The 17,630-nt window shown below is 38.4% G+C and overlaps 1 protein-coding gene across 2 annotated transcripts; it reads right to left on the reverse strand.

Moving 5' to 3' along the window:
* Positions 1-15,101: 15,101 nt before the first annotated feature.
* LOC104095920 (uncharacterized) lies at positions 15,102-17,390 on the reverse strand. Of its 2 annotated transcripts, none has more exons than XM_070190661.1 (4): positions 17,316-17,390; positions 16,573-16,797; positions 15,875-16,063; positions 15,102-15,486 (listed from the first exon to the last, which is right to left on the reverse strand). In XM_070190661.1, exons 2-4 carry the CDS (start codon positions 16,777-16,779, stop codon positions 15,433-15,435), a joined length of 450 nt encoding a protein of 149 aa, XP_070046762.1. In that variant the 5' UTR covers positions 16,780-16,797; positions 17,316-17,390; the 3' UTR covers positions 15,102-15,432. The 2 variants fall into 2 exon arrangements, with proteins under 2 accessions (XP_070046762.1, XP_009600465.1); XM_009602170.4 differs by having other exon boundaries at positions 16,899-17,389.
* Between the last annotated feature and the right edge of the window lie 240 nt (positions 17,391-17,630).

Consider the following 17,630-nt stretch of genomic DNA (forward strand, 5'->3'; position numbering starts at 1 on the left):
TTGCAATGAATTTTAGAACCTATTTCTCTGTTCAGTAACAAGGGTACTTTTGGTTTAGGCTTCAGGCCAACACAAGCAGATGAAGACAAAGCCAAGCACCGCATAAAGCATGGGTGGGTCTTGCAGCAACCTATCCCTCACATTTTCTACACTTTTGTCAAGCCACGACTCCAAGAGGGTCAAAATTCCTCGGTGTAGGCAAACATTGATGAAATTTGCCATGGCCTCAGCCAGAAATTTTCTGAAGTGAATATGATCCAGGCTAGTGAAGGCACTAGTCGTGCCGATATGCAACTAAATGGCCCAGACACCATGCTCAACAACTGGGAAATAACTCCCCTCCCCACAAGGAATGAGTCTTGGTAGTTTGCTTTTGCAGCTTTTTATTTTGTATTTTGGGTTACTCTCAGAGTTGTAATCCAAACATCTCAGTATGATTGTTTTTGTTTTGATGTTAACCCGCCTATCCTTTCAAATTCAATGAAATGCAGTTCAGTTTCGTATGAAATTTTGTATCTTTCCCTTTTCCTAAATCCTGTCATTTTGTTTCCATTTCATTTTTGTTAATATCGGCTTTAATAATATGACATGCATACGAAATTTATGCCCAGGTCTTAAAAAGCTATCTAATTTCAATATTATGCATCAAGAGGTCGAATATGATGAAGATGAGGCTGCTGAGGAAATAAAAAGAGAGTTGGAATAATTTGAAAATAAACCTAAGCTCAACCTAAATGAAATTGAGCCAATTAATATTAGAAGTCATGAAGAATTTAGAGAAATGGAGATAAGCATTCACACTGAACGAAAAACTAGAGATGCCTTGATTCAACTTTTATTTGAATACGGAGATGTGTTTGCTTGGTCTTATGATGATATGCCGGGTTTAAGTGCTGATCTAGTGGCTCATAAGCTTGCCACGTATCCTGATTTTCCACTAGTCCAACAAAAGCAACGAAAATTTAAAACTGACATGAGTGACAAAATCAAAGAGGAAAAATGAAGCAACTGAGCGCCAATATGGTCAGAGTTGTCCGATACACCACCTGGTTGAAAAATATTGTGCATGTGCCAAAGAAGGATAGAAATACCAGAGTTTGTGTTGACTATAGGGACCTGAACAAAGGAAGTCCAAAGGATAATATTCCTTTACCAAACATCCATATTCTTGTAGATAATTACGCAAATCATGGGATACAATCATTTATGGATTGCTATGCTAGGTACCAACAAATTTTAATGGATGAGGATGACACAGAAAAGACTGCTTTCACCACTCCATAGGGTACTTATTGTTAGAAGGTCATGCCATTCGGTTTGAAGAATGCAGGGGCAACTTACATGAGGGCCTTTCTACAACATGTTGCACCAAGATATTGAAGTATATGTCGATGATGTCATCATATAATCAAAGACACAAGCGGATCATGTGCGCGATTTGAAAAAGTTCTTCGAACGGTTGCGAAGGTATGACCGTAAGCTCAATCCAGCCAAGTGTGCATTTGGGGTTCCGTTTGGGAAGCTCCTCGATTTTATAGTCATCCAGAGACGTATCGAATTGGATCCATCTAAGATAAAGTCCATTCGAGATCTGCCACCCCCGAAGAACAAAACTGAAGTCATCAATTTACACGGGAGATTGAACTACATCAGTAGGTTCATTGCTCAACTCACAACCATGTGCGAGCCCATCTTTAAGTTGCTGAAAAAGGATGCTGCTATCAAGTGGACGGACGATTGCCAAAAAGCTTTTGACAAGATCAAATATTATCTATCAAAACCCCCTGTACTAGTCCCACCTGAACTTGGTAGACCTTTGTTTTTATATCGATCAGTGATGGATAATTCCTTTGGATGCATTCTGGGGCAACAAGATGCGACAGGCAAAAAGGAACATGCAATCTATTATTTGAGCAAGAAGTTTACCAATTATGAGGTTAAGTATACCCTTTAGAAAAGACATGTTGTGCCTTGACTTGGGTCGCTCAGAAGCTGAGGTATTATCTTTTGGCTTACACTACTTACCTCACATCTAGAATAGATCCTTTGAAGTACATCTTCCAAAAGCCAATGCCCACTGGCAGGCTCGAAAAATGGCAAATTCTGCTCATAGAGTTCGACATCGTCTATGTCACTCGCACCGTAATTAAAGCACATGTTTTGGCAGATCATTTGGCAAAGAATCCAGTTGATGATGATTACAAGCCATTGAGCACATACTTCCCAGATGAAGAGGCCAACTCAATAGAGGAAATAGTTCTGGAAGACAACCATGTATGGAAAATATATTTTGATAGGGCGGTCAATATCAAAGGAGTTGGGATCGGGGCAATCCTCATCTTACCTATTGGAAAATATTACTCTACAACGACACGACTTCGACTCTTCTGTACCAATAATATGGCAGAATACGAGGCTTGTATCATGGGTCTGAAAATGGCCATTGATTTGGATGTGCATGAACTATTGGTTATGGGAGATTCTGATTTGCTTATCCGGCAAGCCCAAGGCGAATAGGAGACTCGAGACATCAAGATTATTCCATACAGACAATGTGTGCAAAACCTGAGCAAAATATACAAATCCATCGAGTTCATGTACATTCCCAGGTTTCACAATGAGCTAGCCGATGCCTTGGCTACCTTTGCCTCGATGCTCCCTTATCCAGGCAACACTCATATTGATCTATTGGAAATACAAGTTCGAAATCAACACGGTTACTTCAATAAAATTGAGGTAGAACTAGATGGTGAACCATGATGTGATGATATAAAATAATTCCTAAAAACAAGGGAGTACCCATATCATGCCAAGGGAGATAAAAAAGAACTATAAGGCGGCTCGATGGTGGTTTCTTCCTGAATAGGGAACTTTTGTACAAAAGGACCCCAGATTTAAACTTGTTGAGATGCATAGATTCCATAGAAGCTGAACAGATCATAAGTGAAGTGCATTTGGGGGTATGTGGGCCTCACATGAATGGATATGTTTTGGCAAAGAAGATTTTACGGGCGGGGTATTATTGGCTTACTATGGAGCAAGATTGCTTCAGTTTTGTTCGCAAGTGTCACTAATGCCAGATTCATGGCGACCTGATTCACTCGCCTCTATCGAAGTTGCATCCTATGTCCTCTCCTTGGCCTTTCGTTGCTTGGGGAATGGATGTTATTGGGCCAATCGAGCCAAAGGCTTCAAATGTGCATAGATTCATTTTGGTCGCCATTGATTACTTCACCAAGTGGGTAGAGGCAGTCACTTTCAAAGCAGTCACCAACAAAGCAGTGGTAGATTTTGTTCATTCCAACATCATCTGTCGCTTTGGTATCCCAAAGACCATTATAACTGACAACGCAGCCAATCTAAATAGTCATTTAATCTTGTTCATCACCATTCTACCCCTTACCGTCCAAAAGCCAATGGAGTCGTTGAAGCGGCAAACAAGAACATCAAGAAGATTCTTAGGAAGATGATCCAAGGGTCAAGGCAATGGTATGAAAAGTTGTCTTTTGCTCTTTTGGGATACTGCACGACTGCTCGCACATCTGTGGGTGCAACTCCTTATACGCTGGTTTATGGAACTTAAGCTGTAATACCGGCTGAAGTTGAAATTCCCTCTCTCCGAATCATTGTGGAATCATAGATTGAAGACACCGAGTGGGTCAAGACTAGAGTAGAACAGCTAATGTTGATTGATGAAAATCGGCTAGCAACAGTGTGTTTTGGCCAATTATACCAATAAAGAACGTCACGCGCTTAAAACAAGAAAGTGCGCCCAAGGCACTTTGAGGTAGGCCAACTCGTTTTGAAATGCATCCTTCCATACCAAGTATAAGCTAAAGGAAAGTTCACCCCGAATTGGCAAGGACCCTACATCATCAAGAAAGTGTTAACAAAAGGGGCCTTGTACTTGGTAGATGAAGAAGGACGGGTACCAGACATGACTATTAACACAGATGCAGTCAAAAGATATTATATTTGATACATACCCACTACAGAACTTCCACACATGATTTTCTCAGATCGAGATAATGAAGGCTATCTTTGCTCACTACCCCAAATAGGTGTCACCCTTTTGTTAACCCTTTTGAGCCATATTTGTCTTCTTTGTTTTCCCTCCTTTTGGAACCCGTGTACTTGTAAAAGAAAAAAAACAAATCTTCTGAGTTAATGAACTATGTTTGACCTGATCTCGAAAAGGATATATAGGCAGCCTTACCCTGGGTTCAGTCCTATCACAACATAAAATCCATATCCCCAACACTCCAAAACTGGGGTAGATGTTTGTTTAATTTTTATGGTAATTCTATAAAAGGTTACAAAATTGTAATTCAGTCCTGGGTTCTTTTTACCTTTTCCCGTTAAGGCTTTCTGACCGATCGTTGAGAATGTTGAAATCACCATGCCAAGGGTGTTCGACAATCTGCCGCATGCAGTACCTTGAACAAAAAAAAAAAGAAATAAGAGAGTCTTATTGGTGAAAATCCATATTGGCACCATAAGGTTACACTGAGCAGAGAAATGAGAGAGTCTTATTGGTGAAAACCCATATGGGCACCACGAAGCTACGGGGAGTAGAGAAATGAGAGAGGCCAGTTAGTGAAAACCCACAAAGGGCATTACTAGCCGACTGAGGGTCTGTGATACTCCGGTATGAGTACAACCAAGACAGTTTCAAGATGAACGTTTATGACATATTTTGTGAATTAGAAAGTTCCGACGATCAGGCGTCTAATCCAAAATGCATTTGAAGTTGGCACATACCTCCAGGTAAATCTCCCTATTCCTCTCCCCGGAAGGGATACCTTTTGTTTAAACACAATTATTTTTCACTTTCAATTATTATTCTATTTTTACTCATAATTTTCTTTATGTCCCTTTTGGTCTAATCTTGCATAAAAAACGAAGCAAAGAAATGACTGCAAAACTGGCTTCAGTTTCCCCTTAATACCGAGCATAATTTGGGGCATATACAACATCGACAAAAGCACGAATCCATCTGTGATCTCTTTTGATAAGACGAACAAAGTGTCTCAAAGAAACCGAAAAGGTGTCCTAAGCAAGACTTGCTTCATGGGAAAGGTTGATAAGCACTACAGACACAATCTAGTACTGAGTGCAAGACAATTAAGTTTGATTTTAAGGGGAAATTGCCTTGCTTTAGGGACAAGGATTAGCGGTACCATGGAATTGCGGGTATGAAACAGTCAGGGCAACGTTGGAAAATCGAGGTCTCCAGAAAGCGATATAGAGTATCTGAGCATCTCGGTACCACACTGACAAAATTGGTTCTTCGACAGCAGTGGCTGTAAATTCAAGCCACTCATGGCATCAAGGCCACAAACCGACCACCACATTGAAAACCCACAAATTTTCTTTATTTGAAGCAGGAACAAAGCAGTGCAACATGGAAATTCTTAAAGGATGAATGTCACCAAAGGTAAGATTCCGCAAAATCTCCATTTACTTTTATTTTTAGCATGCATCACTACTATTCATACAGACCATTGTCGTAGCTTATCTCAGGTAGAACCTTTTCGCCTAGGGGGATTCAGCTCATATTTTCGGGTAGAAGTACTCTTCGCTTAGACTCTTTTACATAGCTTAACCCAGGTAGAACTTTTTTGCCTAGAGGATCCAACTCATATTTTCGGGTAGAAGTACTCTTCGCTCAGGTTGTTTTACGTAGCTCCCAGGTAGAACCTTTTCGCCTAGGGGGATTCAACTCATATTTTCAGGTAGAAGTACTCGTCGCTCAGGCTGTTTTATGTAGCTTAACCCAGGTAGAACTTTTTCTCCTAGGGGGATCCAGCTCATATTTCCAGGTAGAAGTGCTCTTCACTCGGGCTGTTTTACATAGCTTAACCCAGGTAGAACCTTTTCGCCTAGGGGGATCCAGCTCATATTTCCGGGTAGAAGTACTCTTTACTCGAGCTGTTTTACATAGCTTAACCCAGGTAGAACCTTTTCGCCTAGGGGGATCCAACTCATATTTTTGAGTAGAAGTACTCTTCACCCAGACTTGCTTTTCGTAGCTTAACTCGGGTAGAACCTTTTCGCCTAGGGGGATTCATTATTTTATCAATAATATAGGGCGCCAACCCCTGGTTACATATTTTTTTTTAGTAATACAGGGTACCAACCCCTGGTTATATTTTCTTTTTAGTAATACATGGTACCAACCCTTGATTTTATTACTTTTCAGTAATAGAGGTACCAACCCGTGGTTACATTTTCTTTTGGTAATGTAGGGTACTAGCACGTGGTTGCATATCCTCACATAGCTAGTTTATACTGTTATCTCTTGTTTTCCTTTCAATAAATTAGATAATTTATAGCTTTCTCTAATAACTCACAAAAATTTTCTAATGCCAAACTAGGGCAGAAAAAGTTTGTTCGTTTTGTTCATATTTTATGATTTTCTAGAACCCTGCCGTAAAGCACAAATTGTGACGATTAAAGCTTGCAGTTTCAGTTCTCGTAAAAAAAAAAAGAAGAGGTCTTTCGATCACAAGATAGTCGGAGTTAGCTTTGATAATATGTTAGCAACCTAACTTTCTAAGAATCAAGTTCCAAACTCTGATCGAAAAGCAGGTCATCAATCTTCAAAGTCAAGGCACCCATCTTTCAATATGGGTTTACAAGATTTCAAGTGAAGATACAAGATTCAAGACACAAAGAGTAGATAAGAATTTGTATTTTCCTATTTCTTTAATGTAATTTTCTTTTTCATTTTTTGATGTAATAACAAGACCGCAGACCGGAGCCTCGACGGAACTTTACTCGACTCTCCAACTCATCATTCCACCATTCCATTCTTCCTCCTTGAACTACATACGACGTGATTCCCCTAAACCCGGAATATGTAGGTTGTCCAAAACCAGGATCCGATTGCACTCTTTTCTCTTCTCCATATTTTTTCCCCTTTGAATAAAGATATATTCAAAATTAGTCACATGGCTCACCTTGTCTTTGCCTGAAAATTCTTCATGTTTCCAAGAAAAGAGGGGCATGCTGCGAGCACCTAATTTTTGACCATATTTAAATTTTTGTTATCTTCCACTATGTAAATATTTTTAGGATTTTAATCTATAGTTTTTAGCTTAGTTAGACCTTTTTTTATAGGGTAAAAATTAAAAATAATTTAAAAGGTCAATTATTACTATTAATATTATTTTTATTTTTATCTTTTTTTAAAATAAAAAATAAACAAAAATTTAAATAATTTTTTTAAAATTTCGGATGGAATAAAAAAAAGGAAAAGGAGAAGTAGGGAATTAAAAACAAAAGTAAAAGAAAGTAATTTTTTTTAAATAAGTAAAGAAATTGGGAAATAAAAAAAATAAAAGTAAAGGAAGGCGGGGAAAGTTTTTTAAAAAAAAGAAGGAAATGGAAAGTGGGAATTTATTATTAAAAAAAATTAATTAAAAAATAAAAAAATGAAATATTTCGATATTTTTTCTATAAATAGAAGAGAAAAATGGGAGAAGAAGAGAGAAAAGAGAGGAGAGAATTGAAAAAAAAACTCTTCTTCTGCGTTAAGGGAATTTCTACTCGTTTCATTCTTTCTTCCTCTTTCTTTCGAAAAATCCAGCAATTCATGACCCCGTTAAAGACCCAAAAATGCCCCAAATTCAAGCCAAAAATATCATGTGAAACTTCATTGGTAGTCACCTCTGTCACGCCAAAAACCAACAGCCTCACGAGGTACAGTCGAGTTTCGGTCCGGACTCGAATTTTAGAAGTTTCGTCGCTAGATTTTCTTCTCATTTGACGATTTGCCCTTAGTTTGGTGTACTTGTTTGGCTAAGAATTTTTTTGCATTAATCAAGTTCTGAAGGAAATTTTTGCTTAAAGGTTCATTACTTATCCTCCCTTTATTAATTATTTCATTGTTTATGTGATGTTCTTATAGAGGTTCATGTGATGATTTTTTGTGATGTTTTATTTATACACATTGTCATGTTGTAGTTTCATTTGACATGTTTTAAGTTATTTGTCAATAGATTATTTGAATAAGAATTCATCTTAATAAGATTTGCTATTTAGAATTAAGAATAAAGATCTTGCCATATTAATGGGCCATGCGTTGGAGTCCAAGTAAGTGAACCAGAAATGAGCTGCGCCATTCAATAGGAAATAAAGAATTAGACATGATTAGATTGAGTATAAATCTGCCAGTCCTAATAATTTTAGTCACTAGATTAATAATTAGCTCATTCTTCCACAATAGATTAATGTCTCATAATTTCAAAGATAGAGTAGTAAGTTCTTCTTACGATGACAAAATAGGATGCATGCTAAAAGAAAACTTCATAATACTTCCCTAAAACATTCGATGGTGTTGATTCTCATTTTGAGTCATCTCCCCTGAATAGCATCCCTCTTGAATTCTTATTATTCTCCCCTTTTGGCACTAATAAAAAGCACAGATAGAATATAGACAAATAAATACATATTTAAACAGAATCACGCATAAATTGACTATGCATCAGATAGTTAACTGGACCTCTAAACATATATAAGCAAAAGGAGAGTTAGTGGGCGTTTGGACATAAGAATTATAAAATTCCAAAAAAAAAGTGAAATTTGTTTCAAGTGAAAATAGTATTTGAAAATTAGAGTTGTGTTTGGACACGAATATAATTTTGGGTTATTTTTAAAGTTTTGTGAGTAATCTGAGTGAAAATTTTGAAAAACAGTTTTTTGGAGTTTTTCAAAATTTCGAAAAATTCCAAAATGCATCTTCAAGTGAAAATTGGAAATTTTATAAACAAATGATGATTTCGGAAAGAAATAATTTTTTTGAAAAAAAGGAAAACATTTCTTTGTCCAAACGGGATTACAACTAGTCGATTGGATCACCAATACAAAAAATTATCTTAACATCCACAGAATAACAGAGTTACCGTAAAAAGGGTATTATATATGGCCTCTTTCAATCTGTCAAAGCCAACATCCATGGTAATTGAGAAGTCATTAATCCTGTCATAGACTTCTCTGAAAGATCTAACAGCATCATGCGCTATCTGCTATATCCTGAACCGTATTTTGGAATATCAGAACCTGTTTCCTTGGAAGCTGTCACGATCCAAAATCCCAACCTGTAATGATGGCGCCTAACATACCGACTAGGCAAGTCAAAATATAACAATAAAGAACTAGAGCAACATAATTTATAAAAAATAGCTTAAGTTTAAATCTCAATATAACCAAAATACTGCTGATACAAGATAAATACCCCAGAAACTGGTAAATACGAAGTCATTAACTCTACAACGGAATACAAGTCTGAAACCGAATCATAATAATACTGTCTGAACTGTGACAACAGTATGTAAGAAAAAGACAAGTCAAAACTGCGACCAAGGATGCAGCACTACCTTGCCTCTCGAAGATAGTCCAATCAAGCAAGCCTACTGCTGATAATTGGTCCCCATACCTGGATCCGCACAATTAAGTGTAGAGTGTAGTATGAGTACAACCGGCCCAATGTACTCAATAAGTATCTTAACTAACCTCGGCGAGATAAAAGAAGCGAGAATTATAAATGATACTAGCTATGACGTATACAGTTTCATCATTTTTAACAAGTATAGAACAATATTGAAATCAAGTCATAAAGAACAGGAAGAAGCATTTGTGTGTGAATGTGTACAATTACTCAATTACTCTGCTCAGTCAATGTTTAGCATATAGAGATAATAAACAGATAAGTCAGATAATAATCCATGGAAATTTGCAAGTAGAGATGAAATGCAATTCCAAACAACACTAGTCAGACTTTCCTCAATATCCGCGTGTACACCATCAAGAGAGAAACATAAGAGGGTGATCCTAGGGGGATGGATCTGTATCCACATGCTGCAGGGATACCTCACGTGCTGCACAGATAACTCACGTGCTGCACAGACAACTCACGTGCTGCACGGATAACTCACGTGCTAATAATACCAATATTTGGATCCGCACGGACAACTCACGTGCTACACGGAGAACTCACGTGCCAATAACATCAACCGCACCAACAAATCACATGCCAACAATCACAATCCGCCTGACATGGTCAGAGGCTACCATACCAGATCATAACACGAAGAAAGCAAATATACAAGAATACGTGTACATAATCAATGATTACCAAATGCATACTCCTAGACCGATATATCTAGCATGCTATAGTGTAGGAAAGTGCAATGTGTGCTATCACAGTTAAAACAAATAATTTCATCATGGAATAACAATTTATCAGTTCAAACCTGAAAAATAACCTCAATGAAACCTCAACATGATACAAATAGCTCACGGAGGGGTACAGATAGGAGAAACGTCTCAGTTAAAGCATAACAATCAATTCAAGGCTCTAACCACTACCCGAGCATGTAAATAGTACACCAGTGCACGTGTATGGGCTCAACTCCATACATATGCGCCACTCATAGCACGTAGCTATCCCAAATAATTACGCCAACTAGTGCCTCAACCAATCTAGATAAGATACTTAACTCAAGCAAATCAAATTACTCCGCTAACAAGCCCTGTCCGCGCGTATTAACCTCCGGAAGGCTCGAATCTAGCCAAAATAACGTAATACTATCAATAAAAGCCATAGGAAATGATTCCAAAAGATAAAACTAAGGTCTTTAACTCAAATCATAAAGTCAACTCAAAACGTCAACTCCAAGCCCGCACCTCAGAACCCGGCAAAATTTATAAATTGCGAACACCCTTTCAATTATGAGTCCAACCATATAAAAATCATCCAATTCCAACTACATATCGACCCTCAAATTCTCAAATTCCACTCTCCAAATCATAGTCCAAAAATTTCCAAATTCTAATTTAGATTCATGAAAATTAGGTGTAATAATCAATGGGTATTCAAAATTCATGGACAAAAGTGATTAAAAGTCACTTATCTCTTCAATTTAGGTGGAAACCTCTCCAAAAATTGCCCTAGTCCGAACTTCAAAGTCCCAAAAATGAGAAAATCAACTAAACCCTTCGATTTTAACACACTGCCAGCGATCTCGCTTCTACGGGCTCAACTACCGCACCTGCGGTTCCGTTTTTACGGAAAAAGTCTCGCTTCTAAGAAAACAATTAAAATTCTGACCTGCCGCTTTTGCGGTCTAACTCGCGCTTCTCGCGTCCGCACCTGCGGAACTCACTCCTCACCTGCGTTGCAAGCCCAGACCACCCTTCTCCGTATCTGCGACCAAAATTCTGCTTCTGCGGACTCGCAGATGCGATCCTTCTTCGCACCTGCTACACTCCCATAGCAAGACCCAGCTTCACTCCCATAGCAAGACCCAGCTTCGCTTTTTCCCCCCTCCAGCCGCACCTGCGGCGTCGCACTTGCGGCCAAGCCCACCGCAGGTGCGATCACACCAGCAAATCCCAAAATTCTCAGCAATGCTCTAAGTCCAAATATCGATCTGTTAACCATCCGAAACCCACCCGAGGCCCTTGGGACCTCAATCAAACATACCAACAAGTACTAAATCACAACACGAATTTTGTCAAAGCCTCAAATAACCTCAACAACAATAAAATCACGAATCGCACATCGACTCAAGCCTAATGAACGAATGAACTTCCAACTTCTAAAACCAATGCCGAAATATATCAAAATCAACTTCGATTGACCTAAAATTTTGCACACAAGTCGTAAATAATACAACGAACCCATTCTAACTCTCGGAATAAAATCCGAACCTGATATAAACAAAGTCAACTTTCGGTCAAACTTCCCAACCTTCCAAACCTTCAACTTTCTAACTTTCGCCAATTCAAGCCAAAACGGCCTACGGACCTCCAAATCAATATCCGGATATACTCCTAGTCCAAAATCACCATACGAAGCTATCAAAACCATCAAAATGTCATTTCGGGGTTATTTATACAAAGGTCAACGTTTGGTCAACTCTTTCAACTTAAACTTTCAACCTTGGGACTAGGTGTTCCAATTTATTCCGAATCATCCCCAGAACCAAACCAACCACCCCGACAAGTAACATAACCACAAATGAACATAGAAGAAGAGATAAATGGGGAGAATTGGGCTACAATACCTAAAATGACCGGTTGGGTCGTCACATTCTCCCCATCTTAAACAAACGTTTGTCCTCGAACGAGTTTAGAATCATACTAGGAGTCTCAAATAAGTGTGGATAGCTACTCCATATCTCCCGCTCGGTCTCCCAAGTAGCCTCCTCAACTGGCTGGCCTCTCCACTGAACTTTCACTAAAGTTATATTCTTTGACCTCAACTTTCGAACCTGCCGATCCAAAATGGCCATCGGCTCCACATCATAAGTCAAATCTCCATCTAACTGAACCGTGCTGAAATCTAGAACATGAGGCGGTTCACCATGATACTTCTGAAGCATAAAAACATGAAATACTGGGTGAACACCCGATAGATTAGGTGGCAATGCAAGTTTGTATGCCACCTCTCCAATCTTCTCAAGCACCTCAAAAGGACCAATATACCGAGGGCTCAACTTGCCCTTCTTCCCGAGCCTCTTCACACCCTTCATGGGCGAAACTCTGAGCAAAACCTTCTCACCCACCATATATGCAACATCACGAGCCTTCCTATCAGCATAACTCTTCTGCCTGGACTGTGCTGTACAAAGCCGATCGTGAGTCCACGTGATTTTCTCCAAGGCATTTCGAACCAGATTAGTACCCAACAACCTAGCCTCACCCTGCTCAAACTAACCAACTAGAGATCGACACCGCCTCCCATATAAGGCCTCATAAGGAGCCATCTGAATACTCGATTGGTAGCTGTTGTTGTAGGCAAACTCTGCAAGTGGCAAAAACTGGTCCCATGAACCCCCGAAATCCATAACACATACACGTAGCATATCCTCCAAGATCTGAATGGTGCGCTCAGACTGTCCGTCCGTCTGGGGGTGAAATATTGTACTCAACTCAACTCGTATGCCCAACTCTCGTTGTACTACTCTCCAAAACTGCAATGTGACCTGTGTGCCCCGATAAGAAATAATGGATATCGGTACGCCATGAAGACGAACAATTTCGTAGATATATATGTGAGCCACCCGCTCTGAAGAATAGGTGGTCACAACTGGTATGAAATTCACGGACATAGTCTACTGGTCCACAATCACCCAAACTGCATCAAATTTCTTCAAAGTCCGTGGGAGCCCAATAACAAAATCCATGGTAACACGCTCCCATTTACACTAAGGAATCTCAAGTCTCTAAAGCAAACTGCCCGGCCTCTGATGCTCTTATTTCACCTACTAACAGTTCAAGTACCGAGCCACATACTCTACTATATCTTTCTCCATTCCTCTCCACCAATAGTCTGCCTCAAATCCTGATACATCTTTGCGGCACCCAGATGAATGGAATACCGCGAACTGTGGGCCTCCTCAAGAATCAACTCACGTAACCCATCCACATTGGGCACACAAATCTGACCCTGCATCCGCAACACTCCGTCATGTCCCATAGAAACCTCCTTGGTATTCGTGCTGCATTATGTCCTTAAGGACAAGCAAATATGGGTCATTATACTGACGCTCTTTGATGCGCTCATATAAAGAAGACCGAGAAACTACGCAAACAAGAACCCCGTTAGGCTCCGAAATATCTAATCTCACGAACGGATTAGCCAAGGCCTGAACATTCAATGCTAGCAATCTCTCACGAAGTTGAATGTATGCAAGGCTACCCATACTCCCAGCCTTTCCGCTAAAGGTATCGGCCACTACATTGGCCTTCCCGGGATGATATAAAATGGTGATATGATAGTGTTTCAATAGCTCCAACCACCTCCGCTGCCTCAAACTTAGATCCTTCTACTTAAACAAGTGCTGAAGACTCCGATGATATGTAAATACCTTACAAAAATGCCGTAGAGATAATGCCTCCAAATATTCAATGCGTGGACAATGACTGCCAACTCTAGATCATGAACGGGGTAGTTCTTCTCATGAAGCTTCAACTGGAGTAAAGCATAAGCAATCACTCTACCCTCCTGCATCAACATATTTCTAAATGTGGATAACTTGTCAATACTTTAAATGGCTAAAATATTTCCCGACTTCCAAATAACTTCCTATGCATAAACTCTTGGCCTTACAATAATCTCAAATTAGTTTAGAAAAATAATTCAAGTGCGCTAGTTACTTTAGGCGCACTTTAAATAATTAATTATCATGGCTATGTGTACGGTCTAGTGACATAGCTGTGATACGTAACCCCAAATACAAGTGCGCATTTACGTGACTTGACCAATCAACTTTGAATAATAATAAATGTGTTATTGATTGTGTACACATACGCGTGACATGATTCTTGGCACGCCAAACAAAAATGAGTACATGTACACGTGACTTATTTCAAGATAATTTCAATAAATCTAATCAAGCAATAAAACCGAACATAGGTAAAATATGAGAACCAATAAATCACAGTTTGTCTGAAATTAATCCAAGCCAAGTTATAGTCAATAAAGCGATTATACTAGAACTACGGGACTCGGAGAATGCCTTACACTTTCTCCCCGATCAATAGATTTTCTTACTCGGATTTTATTCTCGCAGACCAACATGAAAAGAGTCAAATGTTCGTTTGAATAGGGATTCAAATAAAAGGTGACTTGGAACACCCAAAAATCAATTTCAAGTGGCGACTATGAAAGTAAAATAATCTTTTCTCAAGTTTGTTAATTCAAATGGAAAAACTCTTTAACCCACAATCCATGACATACATATCTTTTTGGGTGTAAAAAGGGTGTGACCCCCCTTTTCTTTTTATCGCATTTCATTCTGCAAATTAGCACTTGACGCTTTCACCACCTTTCCTTCCTTGCATGCCCCTCATCTCTTCTTTTAGAGAAAAAACATTCGAAAGAAACAAACCTTAGCAAAAGACGAGATAATTTGGGGTTCTTTTAGTTTCTTTCCATTGTGCTATAAGCAGTTCATTCAAGTGCTTATGAATAACATTGTTGACCATATTCACCAGAAAGTTAATAGAAGGAAAAGGCAGAGGACATCATAAAGACAAGAGCGGACCTACTTTAGTTTTTCTCATAAAGAAAATTTTAGCCATTTAATCCATATTTAAAATACTTCCACTTCTTGATACTTTATAGTATTACAAAAGTTCAGTAGGAAGATGTAAATACTTCCAAAAAGAAACATACGGCAGGAAATAGAGCAGAGAAGAAAAGGCGAGCTTCTTGGTTATTCATTATCATATTACAAGTTACTGATGGATACTATCTTCTTGGTCTGGCCAATGGCCACTTTTCACTAGGGAAAATCCAAGAAAATACTCCAAAGTCTCTATACGAACTTTAGAATATAGACATCGAGTACTAGTATTGAATATGAAACCCCTAGTCCTCCTATATGTTCTCTTCTTCGTAAGCTTTGAGCTCCATCAGATTTAAGAAACACAAATTGGCCGCAGGCAGCTCGAAAAGAATCCCTTGAAGCCTTTCTGCAAAGTGTTAGCTAGCATAAGAATTTAAAGAAAGAAGTTTTTTGTTTGCACATGAAAGTCTAAGGTATCCATACTAGTTAATGTTACATCATACATGTGCTAGTATAATTATCTTAACTATTCAAGTGAAGAAATTGAACAATTCTTCCTTTATAAAAAAAATATTTTATAGACTTATCACCTTTTCTTTTTCCTTTATAAACAAAGATTACCACTTTGAAGCAATATCGTTCTGAAAGCAATGTTGTGAATAAGGTAATCAATTTTTCCTTATAGGTCCAATAAATTGACACATCCCTCCAATTTAGGGACAAGAATAGAGAGAAAATTGGTGGCAGCGGCCATCAAATTAGGTCAAGGGGAATAAGAATGAGGACATATATACCCTTTTAGGCTTAGCGTAGAGCAAGGTTGGGGAAATCTTGTAGAGATCTTCATCTACAGCCTTGGGTGCCCTTTTAAGTGAAGGACGTGGAGATGGTGGAACAGTTACAGGACTTGCTGCTTCTTTCACATCATCATATTCACAATCGTCCCATGCATCCTTTCTTCCTTCTTTTCCAACTGCCTTTCTCTGCCAATTTGCCAATCAAAGTTCAGATTTAATTAATCAACCGTAGGCTGACCTCGAATCAGTTATGTTATTTCTCGGTTTCAATTTATACGATGGTGTATAACTAAACGTAGAATTTAAAAAAAGAAGGGAACTTTTCAAATTGTGGCCGTACACATGCATGTGGCCGGTGAGATTACATGAAAATTATGATAAAATAAAAAGTTTAAAATAAATTTATTTTTAATTATAAAAGGGTGTATGTCTTGTAGAGCGGGCTTATAAGTAAATAATACTACATCAATTGAAAGAGACTGAAGTAATACTACTACTTTCCTTTCAACGATATATACACATTGAAAGAGAGAAATTAAAATGTGTACGTGTAATATTCAGAAAACATGCACGTGAAGTAGTAAAACAAAAACCATTGAATGCTTTCACATGTTATGTCTCGTATTCACCTTTCTACAGAAGGATGTACAGTACGTACTGGATATTAGTATCTAACAGTAGTTAATAATAATTACCTTACGACGAGGAACGACGATCATGGTAGGAGTGACAATATCGTTCTGGTAAAGATCGCCGGCGACGTACAAATCACGGTCTTCATAGTAGCTATATCGAAGTAAACCAGCTTGCCTAGCTGATTCAAAGCACTGTGTGAAAGGAATTGGGAATTCATTATCGTTACAGTCCCAGCAACCAAATGCTGGAACATGACTCCTCCTCATGAAGTAATAATTGCTCTCCTGTTCAAAATACCCACAAATCAGAATCATAAAATAGAATCTACCCATGATTAAATTTCCAACCAAAAAAGAAAAGCTTTCAAATGCCAATAACAGCTTACATCCATTTTGGGGGGAGTATCAGAATCTTGGAGATTGAAGAACTCTTGAGAGTTCAAAGTTACTTTCTATTTTTTTTGTTCTTAATTTGCTTGTACTCAACTGGAACTATATTAAAGTATGAATTTAAGGAATGTGGAAGGTCCTTTAAAGGGGCATGAAATGGGTTTGCTTTTTGTGATGAGTCATTGTTGATGTTGGGATTTTAAAGATTAGGTCAGTGGGGTATTGAGGATTCAAGGAGATACTGGTATGAAGTTGTAAGAAACAGTAATGGTCCAGATTAGAAACAGAGAAAGCAAAAAAAAAAAGCCCAGATATCTAAAAAGCTTTGAGAAGTAGACAAGAGGGACAGAGATGTAAGGACAGAGAGAAGAGGGGGAACTATAGCTGTATTCTTTATTACACTACTACTTCACCTTTGTTTGCCCTTTGCTAGGGACACTCTATATTCCAAGGTATGCCTATGGATATTATAAAAGTGGTTTCTCTTACTGAACACTCTGATTCTCCCTTCTATAAGCAATGACCAAAAAGCAGTAAATGCCACACCCCTATATTAACTAAAAGCTCTAAAAGTTGAAGTAGACCTTTTTACCCCACACGCGTCACGGTGAATTTTTTGGTAGCTGGTGTTCCTTGGTAAAAATTGTATTGGTATCGAATGTTTATACTTTATACCAAATTATACTACTAATTTATTATGTTGAATAATTTTTTTAAAAGTATGAATA

This window comes from Nicotiana tomentosiformis, chromosome 1 (assembly GCF_000390325.3).
Source record: "Nicotiana tomentosiformis chromosome 1, ASM39032v3, whole genome shotgun sequence".
NCBI lineage: Eukaryota > Viridiplantae > Streptophyta > Magnoliopsida > Solanales > Solanaceae > Nicotiana > Nicotiana tomentosiformis.

Coding starts and splice junctions, on each gene's coding strand:
- LOC104095920 (XM_009602170.4), bottom strand. Junction 16,064..16,572: donor TCGTCGTTCCTCGTCGTAAG/GTAATTATTATT, acceptor GCAAATTGGCAG/AGAAAGGCAGTTGGAAAAGA. Junction 15,487..15,874: donor TCTACGCTAAGCCTAAAAGG/GTATATATGTCC, acceptor AACACTTTGCAG/AAAGGCTTCAAGGGATTCTT.